General features: G+C 41.0%; 4 protein-coding genes across 10 annotated transcripts in view; 3 read left to right on the forward strand and 1 right to left on the reverse strand.

Moving 5' to 3' along the window:
• Positions 1–2,384, forward strand: part of ankhd1 (ankyrin repeat and KH domain containing 1) — a 32,464-nt gene extending 30,080 nt beyond the window's left edge. For all 3 annotated transcript variants that reach the window (XM_085132404.1, XM_085132387.1, XM_085132396.1), the window contains exons 34-39: positions 91–280; positions 482–604; positions 818–1,069; positions 1,180–1,364; positions 1,455–1,631; positions 1,746–2,384. In XM_085132404.1, the coding sequence (XP_084988530.1) occupies positions 91–280; positions 482–604; positions 818–1,069; positions 1,180–1,364; positions 1,455–1,631; positions 1,746–1,805 (987 nt within the window). In that variant the 3' untranslated portion in view covers positions 1,806–2,384. The remainder of the gene's footprint in view (positions 1–90; positions 281–481; positions 605–817; positions 1,070–1,179; positions 1,365–1,454; positions 1,632–1,745) is intronic.
• A 1,050-nt stretch (positions 2,385–3,434) lies between these two features.
• higd2a (HIG1 hypoxia inducible domain family, member 2A) lies at positions 3,435–5,207 on the forward strand. The gene is made up of 2 exons (XM_085132526.1): positions 3,435–3,723; positions 4,648–5,207. Exons 1-2 carry the CDS (start codon positions 3,537–3,539, stop codon positions 4,812–4,814), a joined length of 354 nt encoding a protein of 117 aa, XP_084988652.1. The 5' UTR covers positions 3,435–3,536; the 3' UTR covers positions 4,815–5,207.
• Positions 5,208–5,973: 766 nt separating this feature from the next.
• On the reverse strand, positions 5,974–11,654 carry cltb (clathrin, light chain B). Of its 3 annotated transcripts, none has more exons than XM_085132493.1 (6): positions 11,214–11,654; positions 10,602–10,645; positions 10,320–10,437; positions 9,915–10,026; positions 7,814–7,867; positions 5,974–7,043 (listed from the first exon to the last, which is right to left on the reverse strand). In XM_085132493.1, exons 1-6 carry the CDS (start codon positions 11,365–11,367, stop codon positions 6,872–6,874), a joined length of 654 nt encoding a protein of 217 aa, XP_084988619.1. In that variant the 5' UTR covers positions 11,368–11,654; the 3' UTR covers positions 5,974–6,871. The 3 variants fall into 3 exon arrangements, with proteins under 3 accessions (XP_084988619.1, XP_084988630.1, XP_084988637.1); XM_085132504.1 differs by lacking the exon at positions 7,814–7,867 and adding an exon at positions 8,263–8,283 and having other exon boundaries at positions 11,214–11,653; XM_085132511.1 differs by lacking the exon at positions 7,814–7,867 and having other exon boundaries at positions 11,214–11,647.
• Positions 11,655–14,100: 2,446 nt separating this feature from the next.
• The window catches only part of pdlim7 (PDZ and LIM domain 7), a 38,168-nt gene continuing 37,810 nt past the window's right edge, over positions 14,101–14,458 (forward strand). The window contains exon 1 of one of the 3 annotated variants that reach the window (XM_085132457.1): positions 14,101–14,294. In XM_085132457.1, coding sequence (XP_084988583.1) covers positions 14,265–14,294 — 30 coding nt within the window. In that variant the 5' untranslated portion in view covers positions 14,101–14,264. The remainder of the gene's footprint in view (positions 14,295–14,458) is intronic. The other 2 variants (XM_085132479.1, XM_085132483.1) reach the window with 2 other exon arrangements.

Raw genomic sequence — 14,458 nt, forward strand, 5'->3', positions numbered from 1 at the left:
AACTACAACTTTACTTGACCGTGCATTTACTTTGGTAAGGGCACCATTCAGCTGCATTTTGATAGTAATCAGTTGTGCTTGCCTTTGCAGGTGGGAAACAATCCAGTGTGGGGTGCATGCCATTTGCCTACTCGATCACCCCCAGAGCAGTCTTTCTCGGCTCAGCAAGCGTACATGAGCATGGGCCAGATGGAGAATATGATGCCCCCACCTCCTCCAGACAGCTCAAAAGCCCCTGGCTACCGTTCCACCACCCAGAGGATGGTCAACAGCCCCATCGGTATGGCTGCATTTTTGTTTAATTCCTGTTCTTTGGGTTTAATAATCAAAACAATATCAGAATAATTTCAGGAGAAATAAAGAAGGTGGCGATTACAGTACACATGCAACCGGATGTGGTGAATCTATGTTGACATGTAAGGTCTTATTTATATTTAGTACTGTAAAGCTGACAGTCTCCTTCTATTGTCTGTGTCCTTAGCGTTGCCTAACTTTGCCACCGGGATCTCTGGCAGTCCTGTTTTTCTACCTGGTCATACAGCTGGCACACCCTCATTCAGCAGACAGCACTTTTCCCCCCACCCATGGAGTGCATCCACATCAGGTACCAGGCTCACACTCTGCTTCTCTTTAATTCTTTTACATTTTAGGCCTTAAATGTACCCCTGCCCCCTTTTATAATCCCTTTAACATTAATTTAATATTAGAGAATTTAATAGCATTTTTCCATGCTTGTTTTTTTTTTTTTTTTTTTAAAATCAGTCTCTTAAAAATTATTTGGAAGTGCTCTAACCTAGGCTTTGTCTTTTTCCACCAGGTGAATCTCCTGTCCCACCTCCCTCCACGGTGTCCTCCTCTGCCCTTTCCACCTCAGCGGTTGCTTCACCTCCTCAGCCTAAGCCAGGCAGCTCCTCGCAACAGGACCGGAAGGTTCCCCCACCCATCGGCACAGAGCGGTTGGCCAGGATCAGACAGACGGGGTCTGTAAACCCACCTCTGCTCACAACCAGCTACACGGCATCAGTTGGACAGGGAGGCATTTGGTCATTTGGGGTTGGCAGTGGTTCAGGTAAGAGCAAATTGGGCCCGTGTGAGAGTTGAACACAGCCATATACAGAAATGGCTTCTCAGTAACTTTGGCGTCCAGCGATAAAACCGCCTTGTGTTGTTTTGGTACAGAGGCTATGTCTGGTTGGTCCCAGCCCTTGATGAACAGCCACATGATGCACCCGCAGATGCACGCGGAGCAATCGGCCTTCTCTCAGCACCAGCCCATGGAGCAGGACGACACGGGCATCGCAAACCCTGCTAACAACTACCACCAGCCGCAGCATTTGCCCAACAGTTACATGGATTTCCCAAAGGTAACTCAGAGTAACAGCTCTGACGGCCTTTCAATGCCCATTTGTCTGTCTACTTGTGTTTTACTGGCTATCTGTGTCCATTTTGTCCAGGGGATGCCAATGTCTATGTATGGAGGAACCATGCTGCCCCCTCATCCTACCATGGCAGAAGGCCCAGGGGGGCCGATGTACAATGGTTTGCACGCTGGTCACGCTGGTGACCCTGCATGGAGCCCCATCATTAAAGTGGTCCCAAACAATGCAGATAACTCTGACCCACAACAGCAGGTAAAGTTGGCCTTTATTAAAATCAGACTTGCGACACTTGTGCAGATTTATGCCGTTTTATAAGGAGCAGCATTTGACTAATAACCCCCCTGACCTTTCTCCTCTCTCCTTCAGGTGTGGACCGGTACCTGGGCACCTCATGTGGGCAATGTGCACCTGAACCATGTCAATTAGACGGCATCCTACAGCAATCAAACACACACAGCATGACCCACAGTGCAAACATGTAATACCAACTGACCGATACGACCGAATAAGACGACGAAAAAATTAACGCGTAAACTTTTAAACTTTAGTAGAGACCTGAAATGCAGAGTAAAGGTTGAAGAATTGGAAGTTCTCTTTGACGCCATTCTTTGATGTGCCTATCTAACGAGGAAAGAGGAAATTGGGCCAGACTGTTATCAGTGTCCCAATGATGCAAACACACACACGCGCGATCACCTGTTCAACAGGATCCATTCTCTGCGTAGTTTAGCGATTTTTGACTTTAAACCCGCGTACACCGTTCTTGGGCTGCGGGGTGGGGGGGGCTCAACATGAAGTAGCTATTTAAACTTGGCCCGGAACTAGATGATGATTACCTGAAGAGCGAAATCAGAACCTTTTAGAGTGGTAAATACATGTATAATTGTTTACATACTAAAAAGGGTTAAAATGAGAGTAAATTTCATGTCGTATAGTGGCTCTACTTTATGTAGCCTGTATTAATGTGAAATATTTACCTTAATATTCAATAAAAAGATTGAAAAATATTTGTGCTGAAGCTTTTTTGTTTATCTTTGTTGATGTATATGACTCCTGAGTCTTCAGTTAAGTTTTGGGGTTTTTTTATCCACTAGATTTTTATTTTATTTAATTTTATTCCTTTTTGGGCTCAAGCTTCCTGACTGCATGATTTCTTAGGCAGACATTAAAGTATTTCATTCTAAGTGCTTCACTGAGGGGGAAAAGTGATTTTATGTTTGAGAATCAGTGAAGGTTGTACAATACTGCCACTTAGTGGTAAGAGTGGGGTTTATTTTGTGAAAAATTGAGAGCTATGTGAAACTCCCAATATACCGCGTAGCTTTCCTCCCTATAGCAAACAATTTGTGATTAAAATAAAATGTGGCACTTGAAGATTCGTTTAGATTTAATGTGTAGCTGTTTCATTGAGGCCAATGCATTGTAAAGCACATAAGGAATGTGCCACTGGAAAGTGAAACCTCACATTCAGGAAAAATTAGAACGTCCAGCAGTTGCTACAAAGATTTATTAGGTTCAATTCAATTTCAAGTAATTACAAGTCATAACATTTTTATTATTAAAATGGAACCATCCTGCTGTGTATACAGAACCTCAATCTTGATTGTTTGTGGTAAGTATCCGGTTACATCACTGGATAGTAAATGACCTAATTTGAATTTAACATCCGCTGGACTTTATTCTAAAACGTATCTGACTTTTTAATTTCTGTTCAAGTTAAAAACTGCACACACAACTGCAAACAGATGGGGGGGAGTTTAGCTTTGAGTTGAAAGTTGTGTATTGAGAAGATGCAATAAAGTGTACTCTAAAGTAAAAAGAAGAGAAAGCGCAATTATATCTAAAGTAAAAGCACTTACTGCGCACAATCAGATATTGGATCATAATATTGCTGCAGCTGGGTATGATTTTAAATACTTGTATACTAAAATACTTGAATATCTGCACTAAGAGGCCGTGGTCAGTGTTTAGTCTAATTTTTGTTTTATATTTCTGAAGTGAAAGATTGATGAATTTGTCCAAGGGATTCCTCTCTAACCAAGGTAGACTTCTTTTTTTTTTTATTTAAAATATTTGGACCTTTATTGTGAAGCCGTGGAAAAGTTTAACCGGAAGTGTAGTTCTTGGGATTTCCGGGTTGTCATACCCAAGGTAAGCATGGCGGCAGCAGCAACACCCGGAGTTGCAGAGCAAACACCCGGAGCAGCTCCACAGAGAGCTGTGCAGTTTGATTTATCCCAGGCTCCAAACATCGAAGGCTTCAACCCTTTGCCTAAAGTCAAAGATGAGACATTCAAGGAAAAGTTTGCGAGGAAAACCAAGGAGAACCCATTCGTCCCGATAGGTGAGTGGAGAAAAGCAAGCAAACAAGCGGAGAAAAGCGCTGCACTGTAAAGTCACAACTGCGGTCCGCTATGTCCTCTACTTCACACAACTATGTTAGCGCTTAAATATAAAACATAAAGGCTTGGGTGAGAGGTGGGCACGACATCAGCTGGTAACGCAGCAGAGGTGTGTGGCTAGATCACCGTAACCTATGACATATTTCCCAACGATCTGCTTTCGGTACCGGAAATATTCCCGGAGCTCCTCCTCCAGCTGTGCGGCAGCGTCCTCTCAACCCCCGGAGGTCATTGTGGTCATTCTTCATATATTTTGTAACTCGTGGTCTGCACATTAAAACCTTCAATACATCAAATCGTATTAAAAGCTGTTTTAAGTGGATAATGTAAAACCGGACAAACATGTTTGGGATATAATTGGACTGTATCTCACATTCTTGTTCATCTGTCAACAGTTATTTACGTAATTCTGCATCTGATATACTACTTGCTTCACGAGTGCTTTATTAAAATAGCCTGTGCTGTTTTCTTTCATTGTTACTCCCAAAATCATACATATAGTCCATTGATGCCTATGATATTATTGCTGATTCTTGTTCTGTGTTCCCTGAAGCGTTTAAGATTCTAATTTAGAAGCTGTTTACACTGAGGTCATCTGTTGTTGACATCTGTAGCAATAATGCTGTCATTAGAAATGAACAAAACTGTAATCCGTGGCAGTTCTCCCATTATTTTACCGTTGACTGCAGCCACCCTGATAACTAAAAAGTGTCTGTGCCAAAGGAAAGTACAGCTTTTATATCTCCATCACCCCATTCTACTTGATATTAGTTACACTATTCAGCCATGAGTTTTGCCTTGTCTGTGGATCCAGTTAACTGTCCTAATAAACTGGGTTTATAAGCTATAATTTCTTTATTTTCCAGGTTGTTTGGGAACAGCGGGAGCGCTGATTTATGGTCTCCGTGCCTTCCATCAAGGGAAAACCAGACAGTCCCAGCTCTTGATGAGGGGACGGATCTTTGCTCAAGGCTTCACTGTAGTCGCCATTATTGTTGGTGTTTTTGCCACGGCTCTGAAACCCAAACAGTGAAATGGATCGATCCCACATTTCTGCCATTATCCATTCAGTGTATGGAATCGCAGCAAACTCCGGACTTCTTTAAATGAACTGAATAATGTATTGGGTCTTTAACATTCTTCAGACACATATGTAAATGTCAGCATTATTTATTGCGGTTTAAAAACTGAATCACTCACAAAAAACGAATATTTTTGCTTCTTGCTGACAGTGTGGAACAGCAAAGTTGAATCGGCTTGTTACCAGTAAGCAGGCTGGACTTCTTTAATACTACTAAAATGGTGTTGAAGCAAATTGCTGATAAATGTAAATTGTTTTCTTGCTTCTTGCTCATTTGGTGAGCTCTGCTTCAAATGTATCCCCCATACTGTTATTGTTATATTCTAATAAAATGTCACATTTGAACCCGGTGTCATATTTAAGATAAAGCACCATATCTTGTGTTTGAGTTTCCTGGTGTGCTAACCTATAAGGTTATATTGACACTCTCAGTGTGGAAATTCGTTGTTAATGACTTGAGTTAGGCCCAAGTCCACCTTAAAACACTCAACAGAATAAAACCCTCCTAAGAAGACCTTCAGGTGTTATGTGTAGTGTAATAGTGTAAATTATACACTTTATAAAGTCACCTCAGAGAATTGTGCTAGCCAAGTTAAGCATGATATGTGTAAAAAGAAATTATGCTTAAAAGATTTAAAATATCTGTAAATAACCCAAACGTGGTCATAATATTAGCACTGACTTTAGAGCTACCTTAATTATTTGTTGCGCATAAGGTGCTGGAAACATTCCTCAGAGACTAGACCAGGTGTGGTCTTCTGATCTGCATTCAGAGATGCTCTTCTGCATACCTTGGTTGTACCAAACAGTTATTCAGGTTACTGTTGCCTTCCAATCAGCTTGAACTAGTCTGGTCATTCTCTGTAAACCTCAGAGTTGGCTGTGTGGGGAAATCTCAGTAGATCAGCAGTTTCTGAAATACTCCACTCCAGCACTAACAACCATGCCACATTCAAAGTCACTTAAATCACCTTTCTTCTCCATTCTGATGCTCTGTTTGAACCACCTATCAAAGTTGCTTGTATGTCAAAATACAAGGGCATAAGGAAGCAATTATCACCAGTGCATTAATGTGTCAACAGTCACAGCTAAGAATTGAAGACAAATCGGCTGAAGTGATCATACTACACTGTTTTTATTTTCCAGTTCCCTTTTAACATTCACTTTTTCACTATTCCTTAAATCCAAATAGGCAACATGTGAAACAATGTGAAGACATCGCTGTTGTAAATGACCCCGTGCATCATTTCTTTAAAAAGAAATTTAAAATTTGTTGGCGTAACAGAAAATGGTATAATATAGCAAAATAAGAAACAAGCCGTCAAATGTGTGAACTCTGAAAATTTCAATGAAATCTTTGGTTGTAGTTCAATGTTTCTGAATTTAGCTGAAATCTTGCCAAATTGAAGAGAAATTCATCCGGCTAAGTGCTCAAATTGTAGAAAGAGTTCGATCAAAAAAGGCCACGAGCTTGGGTATGTTATAGTGAAAAATATGCCAACTTAAAAACAGTAATTAGGGATATAATATAATACAGTGAACATGAATGTGCTTCAGTTAATGGTTTATAGTTGATGAGAGGCAAAACTGGTTACAATCTAATCCGTAACAGTGCTTAATCGCTAAGTGTTTGACTGTAATGCTAATTTATAAATTCAACTAAAAATGTGCATCCAAAATATCAGGAAGGCATGCAATAAAGTTGACCTAGTAACAATTTATAAGTTAAAGGAGAAAGGGAAATTACTGAATTTACAGTAACAATATTTTCTTAATATAGCAGTGATGAAGCTGACCAACTAAAGGATGTTGTAACAGTAATCCCTCCTCTCACACGAGCGTCAGGTTTAAGTATATTATTTGACTCTAACAGACATCTTTAAAGGCAGGAAGTGTTTAAAGGTTATAAACATACCAGGGTGTTTTTCGTACACAAAAGGGCATACAAATCCTTCTGATGCAAAGTGAGATTAAAAGGCAATGTTTCTAGCTCCCCCCAGCGACATGCTCTAGCGAACTAGAGGTGTCTGTTTGAGAGAGATCAGCACAGAGCGCATTCGGGAAACATCCTTCGCCTGCTTGTTGGTTTTTGGATTGAAGTCACAGAGACGAGCTACTCTCTCCCATTCAGACCCGGGGCTGTTGCTGTCCGTCTCTGACAGGAAAGCCTCCTCAGATGCTCTGTGGATGTGAAGGGAAGCACAGAAAGGTGTCGGTGAGCTGGAGGTTATCAGAGGGATTTCACGAAAGCAAACGCAGCCTGAGCCAAACACGGTTCCCAACCACAAAGTTCAATCACACCATGAGCACGTGTTCACGAGATAGTAAAAGCAAAAAAACCTCATGCATGTCTTTATGCCGCAGATGGTGTAGAAGATGGATGTAGCTTCCAGATCTAAAACCCGAATCCTGCTTTTGTTTTAATGGCCAGCAAGGGGCGACATCCCAGACTAATAAAGGACTTGAAAGAAAATAGAAGTGGCTGAAAAAGATCCTCGGCTGCCTCACTCTTTGACATCAGTAGAACTTTTCACGAGGACTTTATGGGCTCAAAAGTTTTTGGTCCATTTAAAAAACAAACAAACAAAAAAAACATGATTAGTCTAAGGGTCAGATTGAAGCAGCTCATTGGCTAACAATTTGTCAATATCAAATCATGGAAAAGCGTAACTGGACTTAAGGGTAGCTACATCCATCTTTCATACAGTCTATACTTTATATCCAACATACACTTCATTGTTGACATATTTAATATTTATTTTTGGTATATAAAAACATCCAGGGCACAAATCAGTCAAAAATAACACAAATAATGCCAAATGAAGCCTTTGACAAAAAAAAAAACAAAAAACAAAACAGAATTCCAGTGTTGGGTCATGCATAGTGGGCAAAAGAGGTCATTCAGGGGGCAGATCATACAATATTAGAAAGCAGAAGAATTCTAAACGTACACAAGGCCTATAACATCAGAGTCGGGCTGTTTGTAGAAAGCCTTATCAGCAATCCTAGCGTGCAGGGCAAGGCCAAGAAAGCAGGAAAAAAGAAGGAGAGGAGAACAGTTTCAGTGTCAGTCAACAAGCAGAAAAGTGTTAGAGTCTGGGTTATTGTAAGCAACTGAGAAACATTTCTAATGAGGTGGAAACAGTGACTAAACATCTTGCACTAGTGTCATAAACAATCTAGGATGGTCTTTGCTCTAGCATGGGGAGGGGGCGACTGCAGCATTTTCTTTCTGCTGTCTGCATTCTTTTCAGCTAGCTAGTTTCCTGTTTTGCTTTCTGGAGACTTGAACTGGACACACAGCTGTAGACTAATATCTCATCAGAGTATTGCCTCTCAGTGCTTTAGAAAAAATAGAAGAAGAAAAAAAAAAAAAAGAGCTACAGATGCAGAGCGATACCGTGCCAGACTTGGACAGAGTCTGTTGGAAAGTGTAAGAGAATAACTGGTTAGCTTGGTCAAGAAAAGAGAGACTGCACAGTTTATGACACTGAGGGGAACCAGGTTAAATTAAGTATTAAATATTATAGTGTTTTAATCTGTTGTGATCACCTTGGTGCAGTAAATTCAACACATATACCACAACCGTGTCAATTTATCAGTCAGCTGTAAAACATACACAGGTCTAGGATGTAATCTTGTAGAGAAAGGCACAGTTTCCCACACCTCGGAAGAACCTATAAGGACCTCCACTGAACGTTTATAGTTTAGAGCGAGGTATGTTTGCAAACTTAACCACAATGTTTGTTTTACCAAGAACAACTACCTCTAACTACCAATACAAAATTCAAAACAAAGGTAGTAGAGTGATTACAGCATCACCATCATGGATTACTTCTCTGCACCAGGGTTTTAATAGTTTTGCAATTTTCATTAGTTTTTATTTTTATTTAGTTTTGACTTCAGATTTTCAATTTTATATCAGTTTTAATTAGTTTTTACCAATTGTTTGCTAGTTTAGTTTAGTTTTTATTTTTTTTAAAAATCCTTAGTTTCAGTTTAGTTTTGATTAGTTTCAGTTATAGTTTTAGTTGTGTTTGCAATAATTAAGTGTAACAAAATCCCAGTTTCATCATATCAATCATTCTCTTCTGCTTATCCTTGGGTATGTTGCTATTCCAGCTACCATACCCTGCACCCTGGACAGGTCGCCTGTCTGTCGCAGGGCTAACATGCAGAGACAGACAACTCACATTCCTACCTATGGGTTCTTTAAATAAATAAATAAATAAATAAATAAAGGCAGATGAACAACCATTGATACCAGGCAACTATAAAATGTATATCTTGGCCCCAATGAGACTATTAACTCTCGCAGCACCGGGTGTTCGTAATTTTGGTTCAAGTGAATAGTGAATTGATAAACTTTTTGAAGGCAATTGACTCACACAGTTATGTAGATATCCCCGTCCTGTTGTCTCGGGATGCATTACGCTGCCTTGCCTGGGGTTAGCTTCTGTTTTCTGGGGATGAGGGTTGAGTGTGCTCCCTTACCTTCTCAAGGTAAGCTAGGTTAGCCTTCTTGTGTGAGCTTTTCAAGTGCACTTTAAGGTTTGTGGGATTTTTTTCCCTTTAGAAATGTCCCTCATAATTTGTCTCTTTCCACTACAAGACACTTGCTTTATCCAAAACACAGTCATATTCAAAGTAATCCCAAATTGGACTCTGGCTCCCGACTTTTCCTGATACGATTCTGCGCGTGGACGGAGCAGCAACACAGACGACTCGACTAACGTACTTGCCACCTGCTGGCATAATTAGACAGCAAGAAAAAAATCTGTAAACTAAACTTCATTTTCACCCTTGACTATTGTATGACACGCACACATCAATGAAAACTAAACACATTTTTGCTATAAATTCAGTTAATTTTAGTTAGTTTTGTGAACACTCATTATAGTCTTAGTTAGTTTTCCTTTTTTTGTTTTTATTTTTATTTCCGTTAACGAAAATGTTTTTTCACTTCTAGTTTTCATTATTTCGTTAGTTTTCGTTAACGATAATAACCTTGCTCTGCACATTAGTGGTGGGTTGGGGAGGTCAGATCCTAACCTGTTGTTGGTCTTGTTCTTCTCCATCTGCTCATTTTGGTGTACGTGCCAGTCTTCAAGCTCCTTCTTCGCTTTCACTCTCCATTCTTCCTCCGCTGCCTTGGATGCCGAGTCTTATTAGGACGCAAGAAAGCAGAAACGTCACACAGTTGTATTACATTTAATTTCTTCTGTTTCTATGTGTGACACAGATCTTTTCTGATTAGTTTAAACTTTATGACCAGTGTGTTGAAAGCCAGTTTAGCCTCTAACAGAAGGGCAAAAAGCAGTACAGTGAAGCATTAGTAAATAGGTGTGAAATGAACCTGGGACCTTGTGAGGAAAATAAGAAGAATCATAAGAGCTACACAGCACTAAGTGCATTACACACAATCACTGACAGCGTCTGGGAAACATTGTTACCAACCTAATGCTTCAAGGCGTGCCTTCTGCTCCTCCCTCCATTTGCGTAAACTTTCAGGTTCTTGCCTTTGACTATCCACCTGGGCGATGGCTGCGTAGCTGTCTGTTGGGCCATTGGACTCCTGTTGGAGTACGCAAAACATGTACACCATTAGAAGCAGCTATTCGGTTCATTCATGCGTGAACGCCACAGCAAACCCACTCCTTCATCACATGATTACGGTGTTCAGAATAAAACTCAACCACACTTAGGTTATGTAAAGAGGCAGACAGCACTGAAGCTCACCTGAAACAGGTCTCCATTCAACGTGGCAGACTCTTCAAACCCGTCTAGCATTTTTTTAAAAAACAAAACAAAAAATACACAGATATAAGTTAAGATGAACTTCTTGGAGTTTATCCGCTTATACTTCCTTGCTATCTGGAGCGACTTATGCTCGCTGCTACTACTACTACTACCACCGTGGTGTAACTTTTGGTCTCGAAACGGATAAGACTTCAGAAATGCAGCAACACCTGTTTGGTTACCTGCTTAATATTGTCTGGGCTGCTTTGTCGGTTAGAAGGCCAGTAGCACTTGTTCGCTTGCTTAGTTTTAAGGTGCTAGTGTCACATAGCTGATGTTATGTGGGATAGCGTTAAACAAAACCTACGTGTCGCAGCTAGCTAAGCTACAAGGCTAACGTACTGTTAGTTTGAATCTAAATAGGAAGCAATAACAGTGTTAACCACTTATATCAGACAGCGGTGTTGTTAACATATGGCGGTGGGGCCTTTGTTGGCTAACTACTAAGCAAGTTACCGATGCAAGTCCCGGTATTAATATTAGCTAGCTTTAGTTAGCTTTGTTTGCTCGTTAGCTAAACGTTAGCTGACGTTAGCTCAGGGACAAACTTGCCATAGTTGTCGGTCTGCGGCTGCTGAACACCGGCTCCTTCTAGGATCCCAAATGCGTCGCCATCGTTTTCTATCCCCGCTATCTCATTCTCCTGTTGAGCCAGGAAAGCGGCGGCCGGGTCCTCTTCAGTCGGGTGCGCTCCGTTGTCAGCCATCTTTCACAAAAAGTGTAGAAGTTTGACTGAGATGCTTAGCTAGCTAAACGTTAAAGCCACAAAAAAATCAGGCCACCGAGCTCTGCAACGTTAATAGTAACAACTTAAAAATTCGATTAGAGTGTTATCTATTCTAAATATCGCTTGGAAAAATAGAGTCAGCTAGTAAAGCATACGGAATAAACAATCTACGCGTCGATTAAAGGCCGTAACTGATGATTCATTATTTCTTCACTTGTTCAACCAGTATGTGTATGATGATAGAGCAGGGGCAGCACCCCGAAGGGACCTTTACATTTTGTTGGAGTTTGTCGCCATCTGCTGGCCATCTGCAGCACAGCACTGTCATCTCCAAGGGTTGTAGTGCTAATGCAGTGACAGTAATAAAAAATATCTACAAACCTTATATAGCACAATTTCTAAACAGAAATGGAAAAATGGTTCATAAAAGCATAAAGGTTATGCATTCACCCCCCCTTGCAGGAAAATAAATATCCTCAGCAAAATCTACATGAGTGGGTCATTAAAAGGGAGACGCAGCAGCCATCCTCACCACTTAACTGGAACACCTTCAAATCCTCCCTGCCACCTGCTCCTGGATCAAAGATTTCCTCACTAACCGCCCCCAATCAGTCCGACTTTGCCCCCACCTCTCCCCCCACTCACTGTCACTCTGCACCAGATCCCCCTATTATATGCCCTCTACACTGACATCAACCCACCCAACCAACATAGTCGTCAAATATTGCTGATGACATACTGGGTTCATCTCTGATGGAGGCGTACAGGGCAGAGGTAGAGAAACTTGTCACACTGGTTCTCAGAAAATAACCTAAAGCTGAAGGTCCTTAAAACAAAAGAGCTCACCTTGTCCTCTGCTGGCCTTCTACTGCTCCTCAGTGGAGCATGCTCTCCTACTGCCTGGGTGTTGGGTATGCAGGGGCCACAGCTGAGAGCAGGAAGGCTGTGCAAATGTAATTACATCGCCCAAAAAACCATTGACTGTCCTCTGCCAACCCTGGAGGCCAGGTCAAGATCTCCGGTCAGTCAGGTCCTACACCTCCAGACTCACAAACAGCTTCTTCCCCTGGGCCATTCGGACTGTTAACAAACACTCAACAAACACCCACACCCCACCCCTGCCCACTCACCTCACCATGGTGTGAGTATCCTCATCACTCAGGTGACTCACACACAGTCTATTCAGACCATATATTTTCTTTACACTGCTTCCAAGCACTTTGCAACTTGTTCTCTAAAGTGTGCCTTTCTCTTATTTTTGTATATACCCCTCTTGACTCTATATATTTCTCCTGTTTGCTATTTACTCCTGCTATGGATCTTATTAACAGCCTATGACCTAAATGACATAAATCTATCCATATGACATAAATCTGGCTAGAACTGTGTCTGTCACATGAATGTTAATAATAAATATTACCCTCCTCAATTGATCAAAAGAATCATTTTTTAACACCAACAGAAAGAATTACGTTTTGTTTTTGTTTTGTTTTGTTTTGTTTTGGTTTTTTTTTGGGGGGGGGGGGTGCTTAACGTAACGCCTGTTACGTTAAGCAAAAGAAAACAACTCCATTTGCAGGTGCTGATAGCGCCAAGGGCACGAAACAGCATACCCATTGTAGTGGAAGTTCCGTTAGGTTTCACAGCGAGCGGCGTGTATGGTCGTTTTGTGACTTCCTCCCCTTTCTTTGGAATGTACAAAGGTACAAAAGAGCGAGAGCTCCACTTCTGTTTCAGGGACTGCGATTGATGACATGCGCATGATAATAAAGAGTGTTGATTGCAGCTGACCGTATCTGCGGACTTTCTTAACTCTTTTGTTTTGTTTTTTGGTGAGACGTTTATCCACTTATCCATTTTCCTACCAAGGAGCTTCCCTCAAAAAAGTTTCACAAAAGCATTTTCAAAGAAAATATAAAGCCAAACATAGTAGCACTTGCAGTAGAAGCAAATACAATCTTTCTGTCTTTACGCACATTTGTACGGGGGCCTGGAGATGCAAAATACAAAATAAAACAAAAACAACAGGCAGTATAGACAGTTAAAAATCCTTATCACTCTTAAATGCAACAAATATTTTACTGTTTATAGGGTGTGCCTTGCTTTCTTAAGAATGCAGATTTCCTCATGCCTCTATGCTCAGGCCTAATTCTTGATTTCAGGGTTTGAGGACTTTCTTAACTAAATGTGCACGACAACACACAATGTCAGTCTAACTTAAACTGTTTTTTGAACTAACTTCACTTTTCTTTATTATTTTACAGGCTCTTCTTGCGCTATTTCAAGTCTCTTACCATGCAGGCACCTGTGAAACTTTCATTTTAACTGTGTTGGTTATTGTAGACGGTACTAGTTTTACTTGCTGGTAAAGTATATATCTGTTTCTCTCTCCATCTAGGATACGTCATGTCAAATTAAGTTACCTATTACTATTAAATAATAATGGCTTAGCTAGTAAGTGCAGTAAACAGCGTGTGTAAAAAGTTATTCTTCAGGGGCGGTGTCCTGGATTAGTTCATGTTTATCCCTGAGGCATAGTCTTATTTATTTATTTATTTATTTATTTATGTTCCTTTAGTTAAAACCGACGGAGTGATTGAAAAAAGAGGTTTCAGGGCGGCTATGATGAATGGCTTTAGTAGTAGCAGCTGATGAGTGCAACTCGGCCTCTGAGTGAAATGAAGCCTCCGCCCATGTGACTTCTGACGTCTCAGCAGAGTCCTGCTAAAAAGAATTTGAGGGAATGAGTTTGCTGCTCACCAGGGGGATCCACGGCGGCTTCCTGACGTTTGCTGCAAGGAAGTCTGAAAAGTTGCCTGCTTGCCAACTCACTTATTACCATATTTTGAAATTATTTTTAATCCAGTACACTCGTGATGTCCGGCGAGCACAGAGAGACACAAGAGGTAAGCTAATGCATTTTTGTGTGTTTGTGTAACTTCTTCAAACCAACTTTTTCCCCCCACAGAGGAGGTTTGTATGAGTTAAGCTGGTGCTCCAAACTGTGCAGGCTCATGCTTCTGGCCATCTTCCCCGAGCCCCTGCTGCTCTGTAGCTGTGCTAACTACTT

Source organism: Neolamprologus multifasciatus, chromosome 2 (genome assembly GCF_963576455.1).
Source record: "Neolamprologus multifasciatus chromosome 2, fNeoMul1.2, whole genome shotgun sequence".
In the NCBI taxonomy this organism is placed as follows: domain Eukaryota; kingdom Metazoa; phylum Chordata; class Actinopteri; order Cichliformes; family Cichlidae; genus Neolamprologus; species Neolamprologus multifasciatus.

Excerpts from the sequence above, each read along its gene's own strand:
- cltb (XM_085132493.1), bottom strand. The coding sequence starts at position 11,367 with ATGGCTGACAACGGAGCGCACCCGACTGAAGAGGACCCGGCCGCCGCT. Across the intron at positions 10,027-10,319 it reads GGCACGCCTTGAAGCATTAG|ACTCGGCATCCAAGGCAGCG; the intron begins GTTGGTAACAAT and ends CGTCCTAATAAG. Across the intron at positions 7,868-9,914 it reads AAGAACAAGACCAACAACAG|GATTGCTGATAAGGCTTTCT; the intron begins GTTAGGATCTGA and ends CCTGCACGCTAG.
- higd2a (XM_085132526.1), top strand. The coding sequence starts at position 3,537 with ATGGCGGCAGCAGCAACACCCGGAGTTGCAGAGCAAACACCCGGAGCA. Across the intron at positions 3,724-4,647 it reads GAACCCATTCGTCCCGATAG|GTTGTTTGGGAACAGCGGGA; the intron begins GTGAGTGGAGAA and ends TTTATTTTCCAG.